Genomic DNA, 17,767 nt, shown 5'->3' on the forward strand with positions numbered 1-17,767 from the left:
CTGCCAAGCGGCTCACCTGGGCCAGGCCAGGCGGGCGGGGAGCCTCAGGGGCAGGGCCAGGGCATACAGGGAATAAATTACTGCCGGGGAACAGGATGATGTTTAGGGCTTTTTCTGCCTTCAAGTGCGATTTAAGGCGAGGGGCCGCAGACTCAGAACAGGAGAGCCGGAGGGACCTGGCGGAGCACCTCCTCCGCCCCCTGGTGCGCAGACGCGGGAGCTGAGGCAGAAGGCCGGCGAGGCCGCACGGCGAGAGGGCGCCGCCCGTACCCTCCCCTGGCCTTGCCACGCGAGCTCACGCTCGCCGGGGAGGAGCCCCAGCCTCCGCGCCCTCTTGCCTTTGGACCCTAGAGGACAGGGACGCGGGGCCCAGGCGAGTCCCAGCGGGAACCCCGGAGAGGGCGAGGAGGAAGACTGGAGCCAGCCGTCGCCCCGCCGGCCACCAGGTGTCGCTGACGCGGCTGCGTGAGAGGCGGGGCCGAGTGTCGATGCGGAAGAGGCTTCTGGGAGATTTCCAGTGCTCCGCCACCCTCTCCTTCCGGTTTCTCCCGGAAGTGACCGGGCCACCACGCTGACAGGCGGCGGGGGCGGGGCAGGTGCCCCTCGACCTCCCCTGGGGACTCGGTTCCTTAGGCCTCAGGCTCACCGAGGCTGAGGGACGCATCTCCACCCCGGGACTCTGGCCCTCCCCGCCGATTGCTGGTTCCTTGCGCCATCCTTCTCCCCCTCGGCTGTTCCCGGCCCAGGCCCGGCCAGGAGGCCGGGTGCCGCGTCCCCCCGGGGCTGGGGGGAGGCTCGTCCCGGTGAAGGGCCGCCAGCGGATGCAGGCCTTCGCGGGGACCCTGACCCTCTGCCCCCACCCCCTGTGATTCCCCCACGCTTCCTTCCTGAAGAGCCAGGGCCATGTCTGGTGCCCGGGGCGGTGGAGCAGCAGGATTGGAAGAAGGGATCCGTGGCCTAGGAGAACTGGGCTTCTCGGCCTCTTCGAGCCAGAGCTGCCCAGGATGGAGGAGTCTCCAGCCGGACTTCCCAAACCACTTCTGGGCGGCCCTGACCATCTTCTGCTCGTTGGCCAGGACCAAGATCTGATGTCAGTGCAAGGCCCAGATTTACCCCCGGGGGCAGCGGGTGGAGAAGGGAGAGCAGGGCATGAAGTCTTTAGACACACATCTGTGTTTCTGGAGCAAAGGGAGACCACAGAAGGCCAGAAGTTTGGGTGTGCACTGGGTGTCTTTGAATTGGGTGGGACCAAACCGAGCCCCGGGAAGTCTCGCTCCAGAGGCTGCAACAGAGTTTGTGGCGTTTCCCTGCCTCAGGAAGGTGGGGTAAGAGAGGCAAAGCTGGGAGCAAGGAAAGGAGATAGAGAAAACGAACGGTGGGCACAGGCGCCTGGGCCCCAGCCTTCAAGTGCGGTCAGAGGAGATCCGGCGGCAGAGGATGGCCTAGATGACCACGGACTGCAGCAGGCGGAAGCACATCATGAGGTCCAGTGGGATCGGCGGCTTCACGTAGTTCCCATCCAGCCGCAGGTAGCGCAGGTGTGGCACGTTCTGCAGATCCGAGGAGAAGTCATGGAAGGCGACTAAGTTGTTGGGGCAGATCTGGGTCCCGTTGATTTCTGTGGACAAAGGAGGGGAAAGTCAGCTGGAGGCGAAGATGAGGAAGGAGAATGGGGGTGGGGGGACAACCAAGAGTAAGGAATGTAGACTTCTTCTCTCTGGAACTGGCTGACTTTGGGAATGTGTGACTATAGATGAGCTGCCCTGACCTCCAGGCTTGGTTTACACTTGCAACATGAATTAAGTTGGAATTGGGCGGGGTGCATTGGCTCACGCCTGTAATCCTAGCACTGTGGGAGGCCCAGGTGGGCGGATCACTTGAGCTCAGAAGTTCGAGACCAGCCTGAGCAAGATGGAGACCCCCTGTCTTAAAAACAAAAAAGTTGGAATTGATCAATTGTTATTGCACATTTACTCTGGAGAATTAGAAGTAACCTTTGGGCTGGAGCTTTAAGGCTAGGTAGGGTTACCACAGGTAGAGACCTGGGGGATGGTGTTCTGATAGACAGGTTTAAATGAAGTTGTAGAGGCCAAAATTCTGCTTGTGGCAGAATCTGGAAATAGTAATAGTACAATATGATGTATGGAGGAGGGTAAGCTGGGAAGGTAAGTTATGGCCAAATTGTGGTAGGTTTTCAAATACTCTTTAGCTAAACATCAGGGCTTTGATGTGCGGTCTGAGGAATGGCATTGAGCAGGACTGTCTTTGTGAGAGTGATGTTAGATTATATGAGCCATAAGATCATGGGGCATTAAATCTAGAAGGGTCCTTAGAGATCCCTATGATCAGGTGTGTACTGTAGAAGGAGAATCTAGCTACAGTGTGGAGAAGCAACAGAGTTAGATGAGATCTGAAGCCAGCAGGTGGATGCGAGAATTACTCTGGAGGTGTTCCTGTGAATTGGATGTGAGGGCGTAAGGATGGACGGAGATGGTTAATGAAATAGGAATGGCAGGAAGAGGAAAGGGGGCTTGGGAAGAACTCAGGGGCCCCAGGGACATGATGAGCCTGTTGATTCTAAAGTGTCCAGGGCCTGAGATCCTATTTTCTCCTTCACTTCTTGTTGGATGGCATCAGGTTTGTCAGCTTCCAAATGGATTTTTTAATTCTCCCTAACCCTGGCGTCATTTATCATCTTTGGAGAAGGAGGAGACAGAGGAGGAGTCATCTTCATTGTTGTTATTGTCGTCTTCCTCGCCCATCATTGGAGGAGAAAAGCCCTGACACAGGTGAATTTTCCCTTATGGCTTTGTGACTTTGAGCCGCCGACTGACCACCCTGATGCTCAGACCCCCGGTCTGTGACATGGTGAGAGCGATGCCTGCCCCCGCGCGTCAGGTGGGAGAATGTCAGCAAAGGCATTTTGCGAAATGTAAAGGACAGTACAGGTGCCCGCATTATGGTCATTGCTAAGAACTTAATCATTCCCCTGACCTCAGTCCTACTCAGCCCGTCCTGTGTGTCAAGGACACAGGAGACAGGCTGGATGGGGGGTGGACACACGTGGGTGGGGCATGATTGTTCTGACTTCAACCTCAGCGGGCTCGGCTGTCCCTGAGCAATCTGTTCTTCTGCAGCCTGGCAGAGACCTGTCAGCCATTTATCAATTGAGGTATACTTCCTGTCTGTATTGTCAGCCTACACGCTTCCTGGGGGTGATGTGTTCCATCCTAATGTGCTACCTGCAGGGTAAAATTAGATAGTTTTTCCCTTTTCCTGAATTTGTTTCTTACAAGATTTTAAAAATATCCCCCCCCCCTTCTTGTAATTATCCCAGATGAGTGAACAGGCCTGTTCTCTCATCCATTTGTTTCAAGACGGCAGAAAATTCAACAATCTTTCTTCTCATTCTTTGGCTTGGAACCTAATGATCCTCTAATATTGTTCTAAGGGATTCTTCTCTTTTCCCTGGATCCCTTTCATCCCCTCAGCTGCTGCATTCCTTGTGTGAATATAGCCTGATTATTTTTCAAGGACCAGAAAATATTATTTCATTTCTAAACTTTCCTGCCGATGCTCTGCTCAGAGTTGACACTTTTGTTTAGAGTGAAACTGTGACTCCCAGCCTCCTCTCCTGGGTAGCAATCAGTACTCCAAGCCCAGGACCCTGTAACTGTGACTTAGGCAAATTCTCCCTTCAATGCAACTAGCCATTGCAACCTTCCAGATAGATCCAGAAAGCGCTAGCATACAGTTTTTGTTTTTTTTCTGGCTGCCACATGTTTACCAGTTATCTACCCTTAAGTTTATAGCTGTTTTTCTGGCTACAGCTTTTAGAGACTCTTCAAAGCCTAGGCTCAGACTTGGGAAGAAGTGTCCTCCCATAGCTGCAGGCTTCTGCAGTGGGCTGGCCCAGGACATTTCAAGATGGACATTTAAATGTCTCAGCTTTTAGGAGAATGTCCAGGACTATATTCCATGTCTACCCTACCTACGGATCCAGAGGCCAAAGAAGCCGGGGCTGATGAGAATGGTTGGAGGAAGAAAGCCTATTACCCTCCAAGTGTGGTACTCTGGGCACTTTATCCGTATTAAACTATTGCATCCTCATACCAACTTTGTGGTAGAAGATATTATTACCATTTTCATTTTACAGATGAGGAAACTTTCCAGAGAGGTCAAATATCTTTCCAAGGTCACACACACAGTAATGCCAAGATTTGAAGTCCGGTGCCAACCAAAGTGGGCACCTCCCCTCTCCAGGTTTCTATAAAAGGGTGGGGGCAGTAAAAGCTCCCACCCCCCTCCTTGTGCCTCTCCCCTGCCCCACCCCCACTCACTCTCGATGCTGTTGTTGTTGAGGTACAGGTGCTCCAGATTGTTGCTGATGGCAGGCACGCTGCTGATCTTATTGTGTGACAGGTGGAGCACGAGCAGGTTGGAGATGTTGAAGGAGTTCTTGGGGATGCCCCTGTCCGACAGCTGGTTGTAGTTGAGCCGAATGAAGGCAAGGTTGGGGAAGCCCTTGAAGTATCCACTGGGGATGGTATCGATCTTGTTGCTGTCCAGGTAGAGCTGGTGGATGGCTGGGGGGACCTTGGGTGGCATCTTTCTTAGGATGTTGTGGGCCAGGTTGAGCTGCATGAGGTTCTTGAGGCCGTGGAAGGTGTCGGGCTTGAAGACGCCGTCACTCAGCTTGTTGTGCTGCAGATCCAGGAGCACCAGGTTCTCCAGCTTGCTGAACACGCCGGGGGGGATTCTGGATATCTGGTTTTGGCTCAGCCTCAGCTGCTCCAGGTTCCGGGGCAGGGCCGAGGGGACCTCTTGGAGCTGGTTCTTCTCCATGTAGAGGAACACCAGGCTGGGGAGTTTCTCCAGCACCCTCTGGTCTAGCTTGCGGATCCGGTTGTTGTCCAGGTTGATCCATCTCAAGCCCGTGGCATTCCTGAAGGACTCCACTGGGAGCTCAGTGATGAAGTTGTTTTGCAGATAGAGGTAATGGATGCGGGATGGGATGACGGGGACCTTGCGCAGGTTGCGGCTGTCACAGTAGAGGGCAGACGGGAAATCCGGAGGGCAGAAGCATTCTCGAGGACAGTCCGGGAAGACCGATGGAGGGCCCGGAGGGAGAGGGGGAGGCAGGTCTGTAGGCTCTGCTGGTTCATGGGGCTGAGGAAAGGCAGGTGTGGGCCTGGGCCTGGGTCTGCGCCTGGGCCCAGTGCCGGGTCTTGGTCGTCTTGTTGCCTGGCCTTGGGCCTCTGAGGCCAAGATGAGAAGTGGGAGGAGCCAGCAGAGGGGTGACCTCATGATCTAGGTGATGCGCCTATAGGGAGGAAACACGGGAGGTCATTAGCCTTCTGACCCTCAGTAACTGGATGTCATGTCTTTGCAGCTGGAGTTGCCAGGACTAGCTCCAGGGGAGACGGGTGGAGCTCAGGGACTTGTAGAAGCATCTCCTTGCTTGCCTGAACCCAGCAAGTGAGGGAGTAACAAGGCTTGAGGCTCTGGATTCCCTGTCCAGAGGCTGAACCACTCAATATATTAATTAAGCCTGCTCTGATGAGGGGGCACTGTCCTGGGAGGGAAGCACATTGGGCTGTGAATCAGGAGTCCTGGGACTTATTGGGGAAGACCCTTAACCTCTCTGGTCTTCAGTCTTCCCATGTGTGGCATGAGATTATCAGCTCTGTCTTATAAGAGGGATGTCAGGATATATGAACCATAGGGTCCCGGGGTGTCAAATCTGGACGGGTCCTTAGATATCCCATGCCATGGTGGCTTTCAAGGTGTGCCTTCATGTCTGTGAGCCCTCCCACAGGGGAGAGACAGAGGAATGGCCCCGGTGTAAACTCAACCCACTCCTGGGCCAAACTGAGCAGCTCTGTTTTTTTTTTTTTTTTTTTAATCTTATATTTTGAGGTTTAGCTAAAGCATTTATTTGAAAAAATGTTGTATTGCTAAAAGTGGTTTGAAATCCACTGATCCAGTCCAGAACCTACTGTTTACAAAAACTGAGGACTGGAGGGAAGAAGTGGTTTGTCAAGGCCCAGAAGCTATTGAACAGCAGACCCCAGAGTGAAAAGCAAGGCCTCCTGCCTTCCAGAGTGGAGCCCATGCACATTTTGGGAAGGAAGCGAAGTGCTGCAGACACCCTTGCACCCACTCCTGCTCCCACATGCTCTGGGCCTCCCCTCCCCTCACCCCTGCACTTGGCTCAGAGAACGCTGGTCTTTGCCATCAGGAGATACGCCAAGAATTTCTCCCCAGATGTGGAGGCTCCCAGGAAAATAGGGAAGGGATACAAACAGGGAAGGGATAGAAAGATGTGGAAAACACACTTTCCTTTCTTTTGACCTGGTATTGCTGCTCCCCTTATCCTTTGGAGTTGGTGGTATTGAGGGAGGGTATCAAGGAGAACTTCCTGCTTGCTTCAGTGATGTCGGAATGGGAAGCTGAAGAATGCTCTGGGGCTGCCCTTCCCATTGGCCCTGGTGACCCCTCGGATGGGGCCATGTGGCCTGAGTTGAATTGAAGGTGGAGGAACATCAGTGGAGCCAGGGCTGCAGACAGGCAATGGCAGCTCCATGGCTTCCTCCCCTGGGCTGGGCTGGGAAGGGTGGAGGGAGGGCTGCCCTGTACCTTCCGCTCTGGAGGGCCATCCTCCCTGTGACACGCCCTCTGGTCTCCAGCCAGGGTCCCCGTTCCCACGTTACTTCATCTGGCCTTCCTTGCCTCTTCCTCACCATTGTTCCCCCAGCCCAGGTCTGGACACACTGGGGATGCAGGCTGCTTGGGGTGCTCCGAGATGGAGCGGGCTGGAGTATGTCCCCAGCTTCCATCTGAACCCCAGCTTCCATGATCACTGCCTGGGAGTCAGGCCCCCTGTCCTCTCCCACCTTGTCTCTGAGGCCACACCAGCTTAGACTCTCTCCCTGTTGGACCTAGGGCCCAGCTTTGACCGAAGAAAGACAACAGAAAGCCCTGACCAGCTGCTGAGTCCTGGGCCGGATGCTCAGGAGTGGCTGAATGTGACTAGAGACAGAAAAGAGGCAGAACTCAGGCCTGGATGGGTGGAGGGCGTCGTGCCACACTCTTTACACACACACACACATACCCTGCACCCCCAGCATGCAAGTTCTCCCGTCCTGCACGCGAAGCAAGCTCGTATCCACATATCCTATGTGTGTGTGTGTGTGTGTGTGTGTGTGTGTGTTTGAGTGTGAGCCCTGGTGCAGTATACTAGGGATGGGGAGGAGGTGGGAGGGGCAGAGACTGTCCTGCAGCCTGTACTTCTCCAGCTCCCTCTAAGGTGGTTTCTTCCCAGGCAGGCCTCTCCCGGGGGGGTCTGCAAGGCTGTCCCCCCTTCCCAACCTCCCCGCCTCCTGTCACAAAGGACCTTGCGGTTAGATTTGTGGCTTTTCCCTCTAGTTGTGGATATAAGAGTCTCGAGGATATGCCGAAAGGATTAAAAAGAGAAGATGTTCATTGTAAAACTTTAAACTTGACCCTTGTTGGCAGGACTCCACTTGCTGAACTATGAATTAACATTTTATAAGTCTTATAATTTTCTTGGAAAAAGAGCAGTCATGTTGCATGCAAATTAAGGGGTGGTTAAAGCATTAGTACCCTAAAAGCAAACATTTTTTGAAAGCCCCACTTTTTGTGACCTTGATTATTTATTTTACAAAATTTCTTTGTTTTCTAATCCCCCAGAAGCCTGGAAATAAGCAAGGAATGCTTCATGCTGCGAGAAGCCCTGCCCCAAGGAGGCTCCCAGCACGGGCCAGGGTTTCCCTGTTTCCCTTCCTTGCACTGGTTGCCAAAAGCATATACCGGACACCAAGTTAAGGAAGTGAAGCTTCCCCAGAGCTTTGGGCAGAAGCCTGCTGGGTGAGGCACAGGGACTCTGGCCTCTGCAGGCGGTGGGTTTACTCAGCGGCTCAGTGCGTGGATGACCCTGGTCTCCATTGTCAGGGATGGCAGTGGGCGGGTGGGTCAGAGCACCACCGGCAGGCTGACGGCCTGCCCCTTCCCGTCCACAGCGAGCACAGGCCGTCCTCAACCCCACGATCCGTGCCAGGCCATTTGGGAACTTATCTTCCCACTAGTCCTTCTGACCCTTTTGCATTCCAAACCTCAGGGCTAGCCAGGCTCCTCCCAGAGCCTAAGGGAGGTTCCCTAGGAAATGCTCCCTGGGCGTGTGTGTTCCGTGGGGAAACTAGATCTCTTCCACTCCCCTTCCCTCCGCCCCAGGGTGAATCAGAACCGGTCTGTGAGCACCAGTGCTTCTCTCGAGGAAATAGCGTTCATGTCTAAGGCTCTTCTCATGGGGCGACGCCCCTTCCTGCTGGAGCTGGGCCGTCTGGGCGGGCAGGAGTTTCCCCAGCACAGCCTCTCGCTGGTTATGCTCTGCGATGACCCGAGTCCCCGAGCCAGAATCCGTGTGACCGACTGAGGCTACCTGGTCTCCAAGGGGAGTCATAGTCCCTCCCACAAAGCCCCAAAGCCACACTTGCTATGTTCCTGCCTTCCAGAACCTTCTGTCCTATCATAAGTTCTCTTAGGGTAGGTCCTATGTGTGTGTTTAAAACATTTCTTGTGTGTTTGCAAGCACACTTCCCCACCCCCAGCTTCCTCCCGGGCTCTGGCCGCTGCTCCATCAGCGAATGCTTCTTGCCCACCTGCAACCACCAGCTTCATGCAGCCTGTTCTCCAACATGAGTCTCAAAAAGCTGCTGCTTCATGGAAGGGAAAAGCAGTTGCTCTGCCCAACCCAAAATTCACTCCCTGCATTTATTATTAAAAACATTTCCCAAGAGTTTTAAAATCCAAATTCCAGTTCCAACTATTGCAGATCTGGGCTTGACTCCTGGCTTTGACTCTCTGCCCCAGACTCCTCATCTGTGTGAGGATCCAGTGAGATCATGCATGCGAAGGCATGTTATAGAGCAGCGGCCCCCAACCTTTTTGGGCACCAGGGACCGGTTTCGTGGAAGACAATGTTTCCATGGGCAGGGGACAGGGCGATGGTTTTGGGATGATTCAAGCGCATGACATTTATTGTGCAGCCAAACCTCTCTGCTAGTGGTGATCTGTATTTGCAGCTGCTCCCCAGGGCTGGCATCACCACCTCAGCTCCACCTCAGAGCACCAGGCGTTAGATTCTCATGAGGAGCCGCAGCCTAGATCCCTGGTGTGAGCAGTTTGCAGCAGGGCTCAGGCTCCTATGAGAATCCAATGCCACTGCTGACCTGACCAGAGGTGGCGCTCAGGCAGAAATGCGAGGGCTGGGGAGCGGCTGTAAATACAGATGAAGCTTCGCTTGCTGGCCTGCTGCTCACCTCCCTCTGTGCGGCCGGCTCCCAACAGGCCACAGACAGTACTGGTCTGCAGCCAGGGGTTGGGGACTGCAGTTATAGAGTATACGATCTCTACAAATGGAAGAGACTTTACTTACTCACTGTTTTTAAAAGAGTGGATTCTCTAGAGAGACTCCTTGATTTTTTAAAGTGAGATAGCCCTTTCCCCTATTTACCTTATTCATTTAAGATCAGAACCCAGGACGGGTGGAATGTTTATGCTCAGGGTAGGCCTGGGCTGAGGTCCAGGTGGATTTGTCATGTCATTAGGAGCAGGTATTATTTAAGGATACCTGGCCTTGTATGGAGAGGTTAGGGTTGGGCTGGGAGTGAGGTTGAGTTTGTTTCCTGGGGCTAGGCAGGGTTAGCACTGGGGTTACTCCATACTGTGCCCTGGCATTCTTCCCTCTTATCTGATTTCCCATCTGGTTGGTCACCCCTTGGCCTCCCTGGCTGCACCCAGATAGCTGCCCCGAGGTGCAGAAGGAGCTGCCCCTGCCCCAGAGCCTCGCCTGTGGATGCGGGGTGCCCCTCTCTCCTCCTTCCTTTCTCTCTGTTCTAAACCCAGACTTCTGAACCCCCCCCCCCACTCCCTTTATCTCTCCCTGTGGCCTGGAAGGAAGTTGGGACAGGGAGAATCAGGTGGTCTCTGCCCATTTGTTGCAGAGGATGGAGCCAGCCCGTGCAGGCTTCCTGAGACCCTTTCACGGGCCCCGTGAAGGCTGGTGTGGCCCTGGGATGGCAGAGGGGCAGGTGGGGGCCTGATGAACTCAACACAGCGCTGCCGCCGCCGCTCTTTCCTGGGGTGGGGGGTGCAATGGTTTGAAGGTGAGCCTGCCTGGGGCAGTGGGCGAAGAGCATCGTGGTGCACGCCGGTTAGAAGACGAGGATCCTCAGCCCCTCCACCACTACCTAGTGATGTGATCTTGCTCTGTGCCTCAGTTTCCTTATCTGTAAAATGGGAATAACAAAATCTTCCCCACCCCTATGTTCTTTACCCAGTTGTCAAAAGCAAGTGTGATAAACAGCTTTAAAATGCACTACGGATCAAAAAAGCTTAAAATAAATATAACACTATTATGGAGAGACCATCTGTCTCCCCAGTGTCTACCACAAGGCAAAGTGTAAACAGAATGAGGATTTTCTGGCCTGAGGCCACTAGTCCAGAAGAGCAAGGTTTCCATTCTGAGGGATGGGGAAGAAACAAGGCTGAGAGGGCTCTTCTCCTCTGACAGCCTGCAGCCCACCACCTCCGTATCTGTCTCCCTCCCCCAGCATCTCCAACCCCTGAAGAAAGCCTAGAAGAATCTGATGCCTTGGGTGGTGATAGATCTAGGCCCCAACCTTGCAACTCTTCAGCTGCTTAGCTGGGTACCCTTGGGCAAGGTCTCAGTTTCCTCATCTGTGAAATGGGCACACTATCACCTTCCTAACGTATTGTTTTGATGGTCAAATGAGTTAATGTGTGCAAAGTGAGTGCTCAGTGAATGTTAGGGGATTATTGAAATTATTTCAAAATAATGGGGGTCTCTTTCCCGTCAGCCTGGGGGCGGGCAGCCCCACCTGCTGCCCGAAGGCAGGGATCCTCGCAGGTGGGTGTTGGCTCTTGCACACGGAGCAAGTTCCTCCCAGTTGTGGGAGAGGAGACCACGCTGAGACCATTCTGAGACCACTCTCGGGTCTCAGAATCTATGAATTGGAGAGACTCTAGAAAGCCCCCAGCCACCGGGGAAAGCTCACCCTGCCCTTCCAGTTCACTCACCGGTCCCCGTGCCTTCCTGCTGCAGTGAGGGGACACTGGCCAGAGAAGGTGCGAGTCCTCCCTGGCCGTGGAGTTCCACTGTAACCCACGACTTCTCCTCCCAACCTTTTGCACCTGGTTTTTCTCGCCTCTTGCAGCCTTGAAATGCTTCACCCACATGCTCAAGTGAGGCTGCCCGCTGGGGAGGTGAAGCAGAGTGGAGAACCCGCCGCTCAGCTCCTCTGCTGGGAAAGCCCGTCACAACGGACAGCAGCCGGGCAGGCGGGAAGGGGATCTAGAAGGGTCAGGGGAGGGGCCCCGCACCGTGCATGCTCCTGGGGTCCTGGGGGCAGGCAGATTAGCAGGTGAGAGGAAACAGAAGCTCTTTGGAGCTGTCTTAGGGGACCTTTCCTTCTGGAATGTTCCTCTGTGATATATATGGCTGCCTGTGCTTGCAAGGAGGACGGGGAGACAGCTCACAGGAGATCTTCCCTGTTCCCCCAGACGCTCGCTCCCGCTCCCCCAGGAAGGGATGACCTATTTGCGGTACTCCAGAGCTCCTTTCCTGGGAAACAACACACAGTCCTTCTGCCCAGCGAATGCCACCAGGAGTCCTGGGCTCGTACATTATGGCAAAGGTCTCTCTCAGGCCCCTGACTCAGGTTCTCAAGCTCTGGTGGGTCATCAGGATCCCCTTAAAGTAGATTCCTGGGTCTTGATTCAAAAGGTCTGCATTGAGGGTCAAGACATCTGTATCTTTAGAAAATGCTGCACACTGCTCCTTCCCCGGCCCCAGGTGATTGTGAGGATCTAGCCCACACCTGCCCCGCTGCGGAGAGACCCTCTCTGTTGTTGGAGAGGAATGAGTCGGTGAGCTGGGGAGGGGGTGTCCTTCAGTGTTCCCCTCCCTGACTGCTGAAGAAACGACTGTCTTTTTTCTTCTCTGCCAAAAAGACCCCTTGCCAACGGTTGGAAACATTTCAGAATGGCTTCAAAGAAAAATATTTTTCTGGCTGCCTGCCTGCAGGACAAAAAACGAACTGCCCCCAGAACTAGGAATCGGGACCTTCAAGGATTGGAAACTGGGTCACCTTCCTCTCTTTCTCTCCAAAAGCCAAGTGGTGTAGACCAGTGAGACAGAAATTCAGAGCTGCTGAAATACCGCGCAGGTTGGAAAGCCACTTTTCTCTCCCTCCTACCCGATTAAGCTCTAAATAACGAAGAAATCCCTCCAGCTCCTGCTCTTGCTCATCTCCGCCCTGCTTGGCCTCACTTAGGACACAGGATTTTCTTCTGGCTCTGCCACCTCCGTGGGAAGACGCACTTTCTCTTTGCTGTTATAGCTGGGGAGGCGTGTGAGCGGGTGAGAGGCAAAATGCAGAGAGAGTGTGTGTGTGTGCGGGTGTGTGCACGTGCGTGTGTGCTGGTATCTGATCTCTGTGTCTGTGTGTCAGAGTGGAGGTGAATCCACAGGATGTCTTTATTTTGTGCGTGTGCCGTGGTGGTCGTGAAAGTCCAGGCTGTATGGGCCGGGGGTGGGAGTGTGTGTGTCTTTGACAACGTGTGACAGTATGTGAAAGGCGCAAAGAAAGGAGCTCCGGAGTCCGGTTTCTATGGAAACCTGATCTGTAGAAATACTGTGTGCGACATGACTCTCTATGCTACAACAAACATCTGTTCCAGGAAAGTTTAACTTCGGCAGCTGGCAGATGTAGGGGTTCGGAGTGATGAAAAAGGAAGGGAGAGAGAGACACTGAAAAGGAAAGAAATGAGGAAGGCTAAACTTGAGCTCATTTGAGAGAAGAGGGTGGGAGGAAGGACGGAGGGAGAAGGTACAGACTAGATGGCAAGCTGGGCTGGGCTGGACAGAGCAGAAGGACTCTTGCTGGAGGAAGGGCTCTTCCCAGTCTCCTGCCCATCTCCCGACTGGGCTTACCTGCACACACCTGCCTCTCCTCGCCACTCTGGGTTTAGTCTTCCTCTTCCTCCCCCACCCTTCCTCGGAGCTGCGGCAGCAAGGAGCCAGCTAGAGGCTCTGATCTCCCAGTGGTGCGTGCGTGCTTGTGTTTGCCCGACTTTTCTTCCACCAGATCCTACTGGGGTGGGGAGGTTAGGTTAGGGGGAGGGAGGGGCAGGTCCTAGGGAGGGAGGGGAAGAGGGAATGAGAGCAGAGAGGGAGGGAGGAGAGGAGAGAGGGAGGGAGCTTGGGAAAGGAGAAATGACAACAATAAAGTCTTTATTTGGCAGCCAAAACTCCCAAAGACTTCATCCACACACCATGCCCACTAACGGACTCACTTTTAATAACATTTCCTTCTGCTGCTGCTGCTGCTGGAGTTGGATTGTTTGACCCATGTTTGGAAAACAAGCCAAATTAACGGAGGAAAAAGGCATGAAAAGCAACCTCTGTACAGGCCAGGGCTGGGTGGCTGGATCTAGCACTAGCCTGTTTAATTCCTCCCAGCAATCGCCGTGCTTGTCATGCTTGTCCCTCCTTTGGTGTTAAATTCCCAAGCCAGTGAGGGGTTGGGGATGCTTCTCTGAGCAGTGACAACCCTTCCCTAACTAAGTCATCTTCTGCAGGAGGAGTGGAGTTTAGCAAGGGAGTGCAGTTTCACTGTGCATTCAGCTGGCATGGGAGATAACTTTGGTTTGGCCACCAGAGGGCTGCCCTGAGGACCAGAGAGGGAAGAAAATCTGGCCTGGGTTGCACAGCAAAGTTAAGCCAGAACTAAGATTTGAAGTAAGACCTAAAGTCACTGTCTGTAGCTCATGTGGACAAATGTAGTATCCTCTTTCAGCTCCTCCGTGTCACACTCAGGTGAGATTCGGGGATGGCATGGTCGTCACACAAAGTGATGGGAAGTCCAGATTTCCCCTGGGCGCGTCAACAGCCCAGAAGACCGATTCAGGTAGCATCATTACCTGTGACCATGCTCTGCAGTTAGGAAACCACAGCACGCTGCAGCAGCCCAGCGAAACTCCCTGCCATCTTAGCCGACTGCTTAGAAAACTCGGGACATTTGCTTCTCTGTCGTCGGACCGTGAGAGCTGCAGAGATCAATGACAAGGGACTCCCCCATAGATCCCCAAAATGCGGTAGCATAAGAGACTGTGAAATTAGGATCAGCAGCCTTCAGCTCAGCCACGCACAAGCTATGTGATCTTGGGCAAGTCACTTGATCACGGGGAGCCTCAGCTTCCTCATTTATAAAATTTATAATTTATTTATGATATCGACCTCACAGGGTTGGGAAGATTAAGCGATATCATAAATGGGAGAGCACTTTATAGACCGGGAAGATATTAGGGTTCAGGAAAGGGATCACGGTGAATAGTAATCAGCCTAAGAAAAGGAGGAGGAAAAGCAAAACCCACACCTTCTGTCCCCAACCCGCTTCCACCCCGAATCCTGCGTCTTCCACACCCTGGAGAGCAGCAAGCTCCCGCCCAGACTGGCATTGACCGCGGCTGTGCCAGCCACGCGTGCACGGCATTTGTCATCCAGGTGGGGTGTGGCCGACTCTGCCCGCTGAGAGCTCAGAACCTCGGTCCCTGAGGTGCTTGTTCCCCTTGGCGTGGTGGGGTGGGCAGGTGCGGTGCCAGGAAGGCGAGCAAAGCACAGCCAGGTGCAGGGAGATGGGCAGGTTGCGGGGGGATGGACAGGCTGTAAGGGGTATGGGCCGGCAGGCGTGTCCCCCGTGTCCATTCGTGTGGGACCCAGCCTGAGTCTGTGCTCCTGGGCGTGGTGACCAGCTTCCCCGTCCTCCCCACACCAGCACGGATTCCTCCCTCCCTTTTGTCTCCCCCGTCCCAGGCTGTGAAGAGGGAACTGGAAGGAAGGCTAGAGATGAGCAGCAGGATATTCAGGAATGTTCGGAGTAGAGTTTTCTTTTCTTTTTCTTTCTTTTTTTTTTTTTTTTTTACAGAGTTTCACTCTATTGCCTGGGCTAGAGTGCTGTGGCATCAGCCTAACTCACAGCAACCTCAAACTCCTGGGCTCAAGCAATCCTCCTGCCTCAGCCTCCCGAGTAGCTGGGACTACAGGCATGCGCCACCATGCCCGGCTAATTTTTTTCTATATATTTTTAGTTTGCCCATTAATTTCTTTCTATTTATAGTAGAGACGGGGTCTCGCTCTTGCTCAGGCTGGTCTCAAACTCCTGACCTTGAGCGATCCTCCCGCCTCGGCCTCCCAGAGTGCTAGGATTACAGGCGTGAGCCACCGTGCCTGGCCTGGAGTAGAGTTTTCTAACCGGTGGCCTGTGGACCTGTATGGCATAAGGACCTAATTTGTTTTTTTGACGGTACATTAAATTTTTTAAAAAATTTTTAGCATGGACAATTTAAAACATATACACATTTATGCAGGATAGTATTAATAACCCCATCACCTAAGACCTAGCTTCAACAATGACCAACTCATGGCCAATCTTGTTTCTCCCGTGCCTCCCCACTTCCCAAACCCTACTGGTAGATTTCGAAACATTGTTTTTTTTAATTGGATATGAACACCTTCAGGCAGGGAAAGCACTTTGCAGCTCAACACAGTTGTCATCCATCTCTACTGTCTGACCCTGGAGTCTAGGCCTGGACTGCCCTGCTCATGTCCTGCCCGTCCTTGAAGACATTTGAGTTCACAGCGACTGGTCTAGAGGTGGCTGCTGAGAAATGAGAGTGAGTTGGGACAAATTGACAACTATAGAAGGGGGGAAGGTGTCAGGTCATCTCAACCAACTGCCTTTCTCATCCCCTTGTCGGAGGATAAAACAGCCACTAGACAAGAGACAGAGGGCTGGGTTCTTGAGACCTGGCTTTGCTTCTTGCATGCCGTGTGACCTTGGAGACAGCCCTCTCCCTCTCTGAGCTCAGTTTATCATTCGTAAGACATGAGGTTCTACTAAGTGACCTGTAGGTGCTCTTCCAACAATATTGTAAAGAGAGTCTGAGATCTGGAGTCGGGACGCTGGATTGAAATGTCAGCTCTGGTCCTCTCTGGCTACCTGGTGGGCAGTCCTCATAACATGTCTGAGCCGAGGTTTCCTCATCTGCAGCCCTTCCAGGGGACCCCCAGGACACCGTGAGGGTCATCGGAAGCAATGGCTGGGAGAGCATTTGTGACTCGCTGGCTTCATACGGGTAGATGCTAAGACGGTGTGGCTGCTCCAGAAAGAGCCCCCTCACCTGTCCTAGGGTCTCGGGGACACCCTGGGTGCAGCCTCATCCCAGGGGAGGCGTTTATTCTTCATAGAGTGGCCGGAGGATGCTCACAGACGCACGACGTGAGTGCTGGGACAAAGGGTGGGAAGGCCACAGGTCCACGTTTCTGCTGCTGCCCCTGGGACAGGGCTGGGGCAGCGCAATCAGAAGCAAATGCAGGGACGGCCACCAGGAGAGGGAGGCGTGCTCTGAAGTGGTGGGTTTCCACCGCGTTTGCGGAGTCTGGACCTGCCCCCACTTCCCACCCAGACGGAAACCCATCTTGGGGCTCACTGTTTCTTTGACCCTCACAGTCACTGCTGCCTTGGTTACAAGCAGTGATCACTTGAAGCCAGAGAAGAAAGGGCACGATTGTGTCATATCCTTTCCGTAGAAATGCAGAAGGGAGGTGGCACAGGCTTCCCAGCTCCCCACCGCCCTGTCCTGAGACTCTGCCGGGAAGGAGCGGTGTGGGCCTGAGGAGTCTGGCTCCGTCCGACTGCCCGGTGGTCATCAGGCCCCGCAGGGCCCTGGATGGACCCTCACCCCTCGCCAGCTGAGGCTCCAGGCCAGGGTGGCCGGCCAGGGTCTGGGCAAATGCGTAACAGGGGAGAAGCTGTGGGAGTCCTGTGGTCACTCACCCCACTGCCCAGCCTGGGGGGCCCGGGTTGCCCGGGGTGAGTGGGCTCCTGTGGGCAGAGCCGGCGTCCTGCTCATCGCGGGATAACCCACAGCACCCACTGAGGGCTTGGCACGCCCTGGGTGCTCAGTAGGGGTCTGTTTCATTGCGTTTAAGAGGGTTGAAACAAGAGATCCTGTGTCGCTCTCTTTTTGAAACATGTTATTAATTTTTGAATGGGTCATACATTCTCTTGACCTGAAGCCAAAAGGTATAGAAGGTTGCACAGGGAGAATTATTCCTCCCCTGCCTGGAAGGGGAAGAATAATTCACCCAGTTTCCTCCAGGAATCGATCGGTGCACCAGTTTCTCGTGTCTTGTATTCAGTGCATATATACAAGCAATACATAAACAACTGTGCACTTTTATTTTCTGTGCACCGTTATTACTTAACAGTAATAATAACTGTGCACCATTATTACTTAACGGTAATAATAACTGTGCATCGTTATTACTTAACGGTACAGGTATATGCTGAAGCTCACCATACTGGATGGCAGACACTCTCTTTCTCTGCCCCACCGTGTTTATTTGATCTGTTTCTCTTGATGGACATTTGAGCTCATTTTTAAGGTAGGTGGTGCTGGACTTGGAGTCCCACAAACTTGGTTCCCGTCCTGGCTGTGCCGCCTCTCTGTGCTAACCAGGTGGCCTTGGGCTGCTCGTGCGCCTTCTCTGGGCCTCGGCTTGCTCACTCCTGCATGCCAGGTACTAACTGTGGTCCATCAACTCAGTAGTGACGGAAATGCCACTTTATTGTTTAACCTTCTTCTGTAATGCCCGGGTCTG

General features: G+C 53.7%; 1 protein-coding gene across 2 annotated transcripts; it reads right to left on the reverse strand.

Annotated features, from left to right (window-relative positions):
- Window positions 1–1,154: 1,154 nt before the first annotated feature.
- On the reverse strand, window positions 1,155–13,188 carry PRELP (proline and arginine rich end leucine rich repeat protein). Of its 2 annotated transcripts, none has more exons than XM_012758777.2 (3): window positions 13,047–13,188; window positions 4,341–5,323; window positions 1,155–1,618 (listed from the first exon to the last, which is right to left on the reverse strand). In XM_012758777.2, the coding sequence occupies exons 2-3, from the start codon at window positions 5,305–5,307 to the stop codon at window positions 1,443–1,445; spliced, it is 1,143 nt and encodes a 380-aa protein (XP_012614231.1). In that variant the 5' UTR covers window positions 5,308–5,323; window positions 13,047–13,188; the 3' UTR covers window positions 1,155–1,442. The 2 variants fall into 2 exon arrangements, with proteins under 2 accessions (XP_012614231.1, XP_012614227.1); XM_012758773.2 differs by having other exon boundaries at window positions 13,037–13,188.
- Between the last annotated feature and the right edge of the window lie 4,579 nt (window positions 13,189–17,767).

This window comes from Microcebus murinus, chromosome 23, assembly GCF_040939455.1.
Source record: "Microcebus murinus isolate Inina chromosome 23, M.murinus_Inina_mat1.0, whole genome shotgun sequence".
Classification (NCBI taxonomy): Eukaryota; Metazoa; Chordata; class Mammalia; order Primates; family Cheirogaleidae; genus Microcebus; species Microcebus murinus.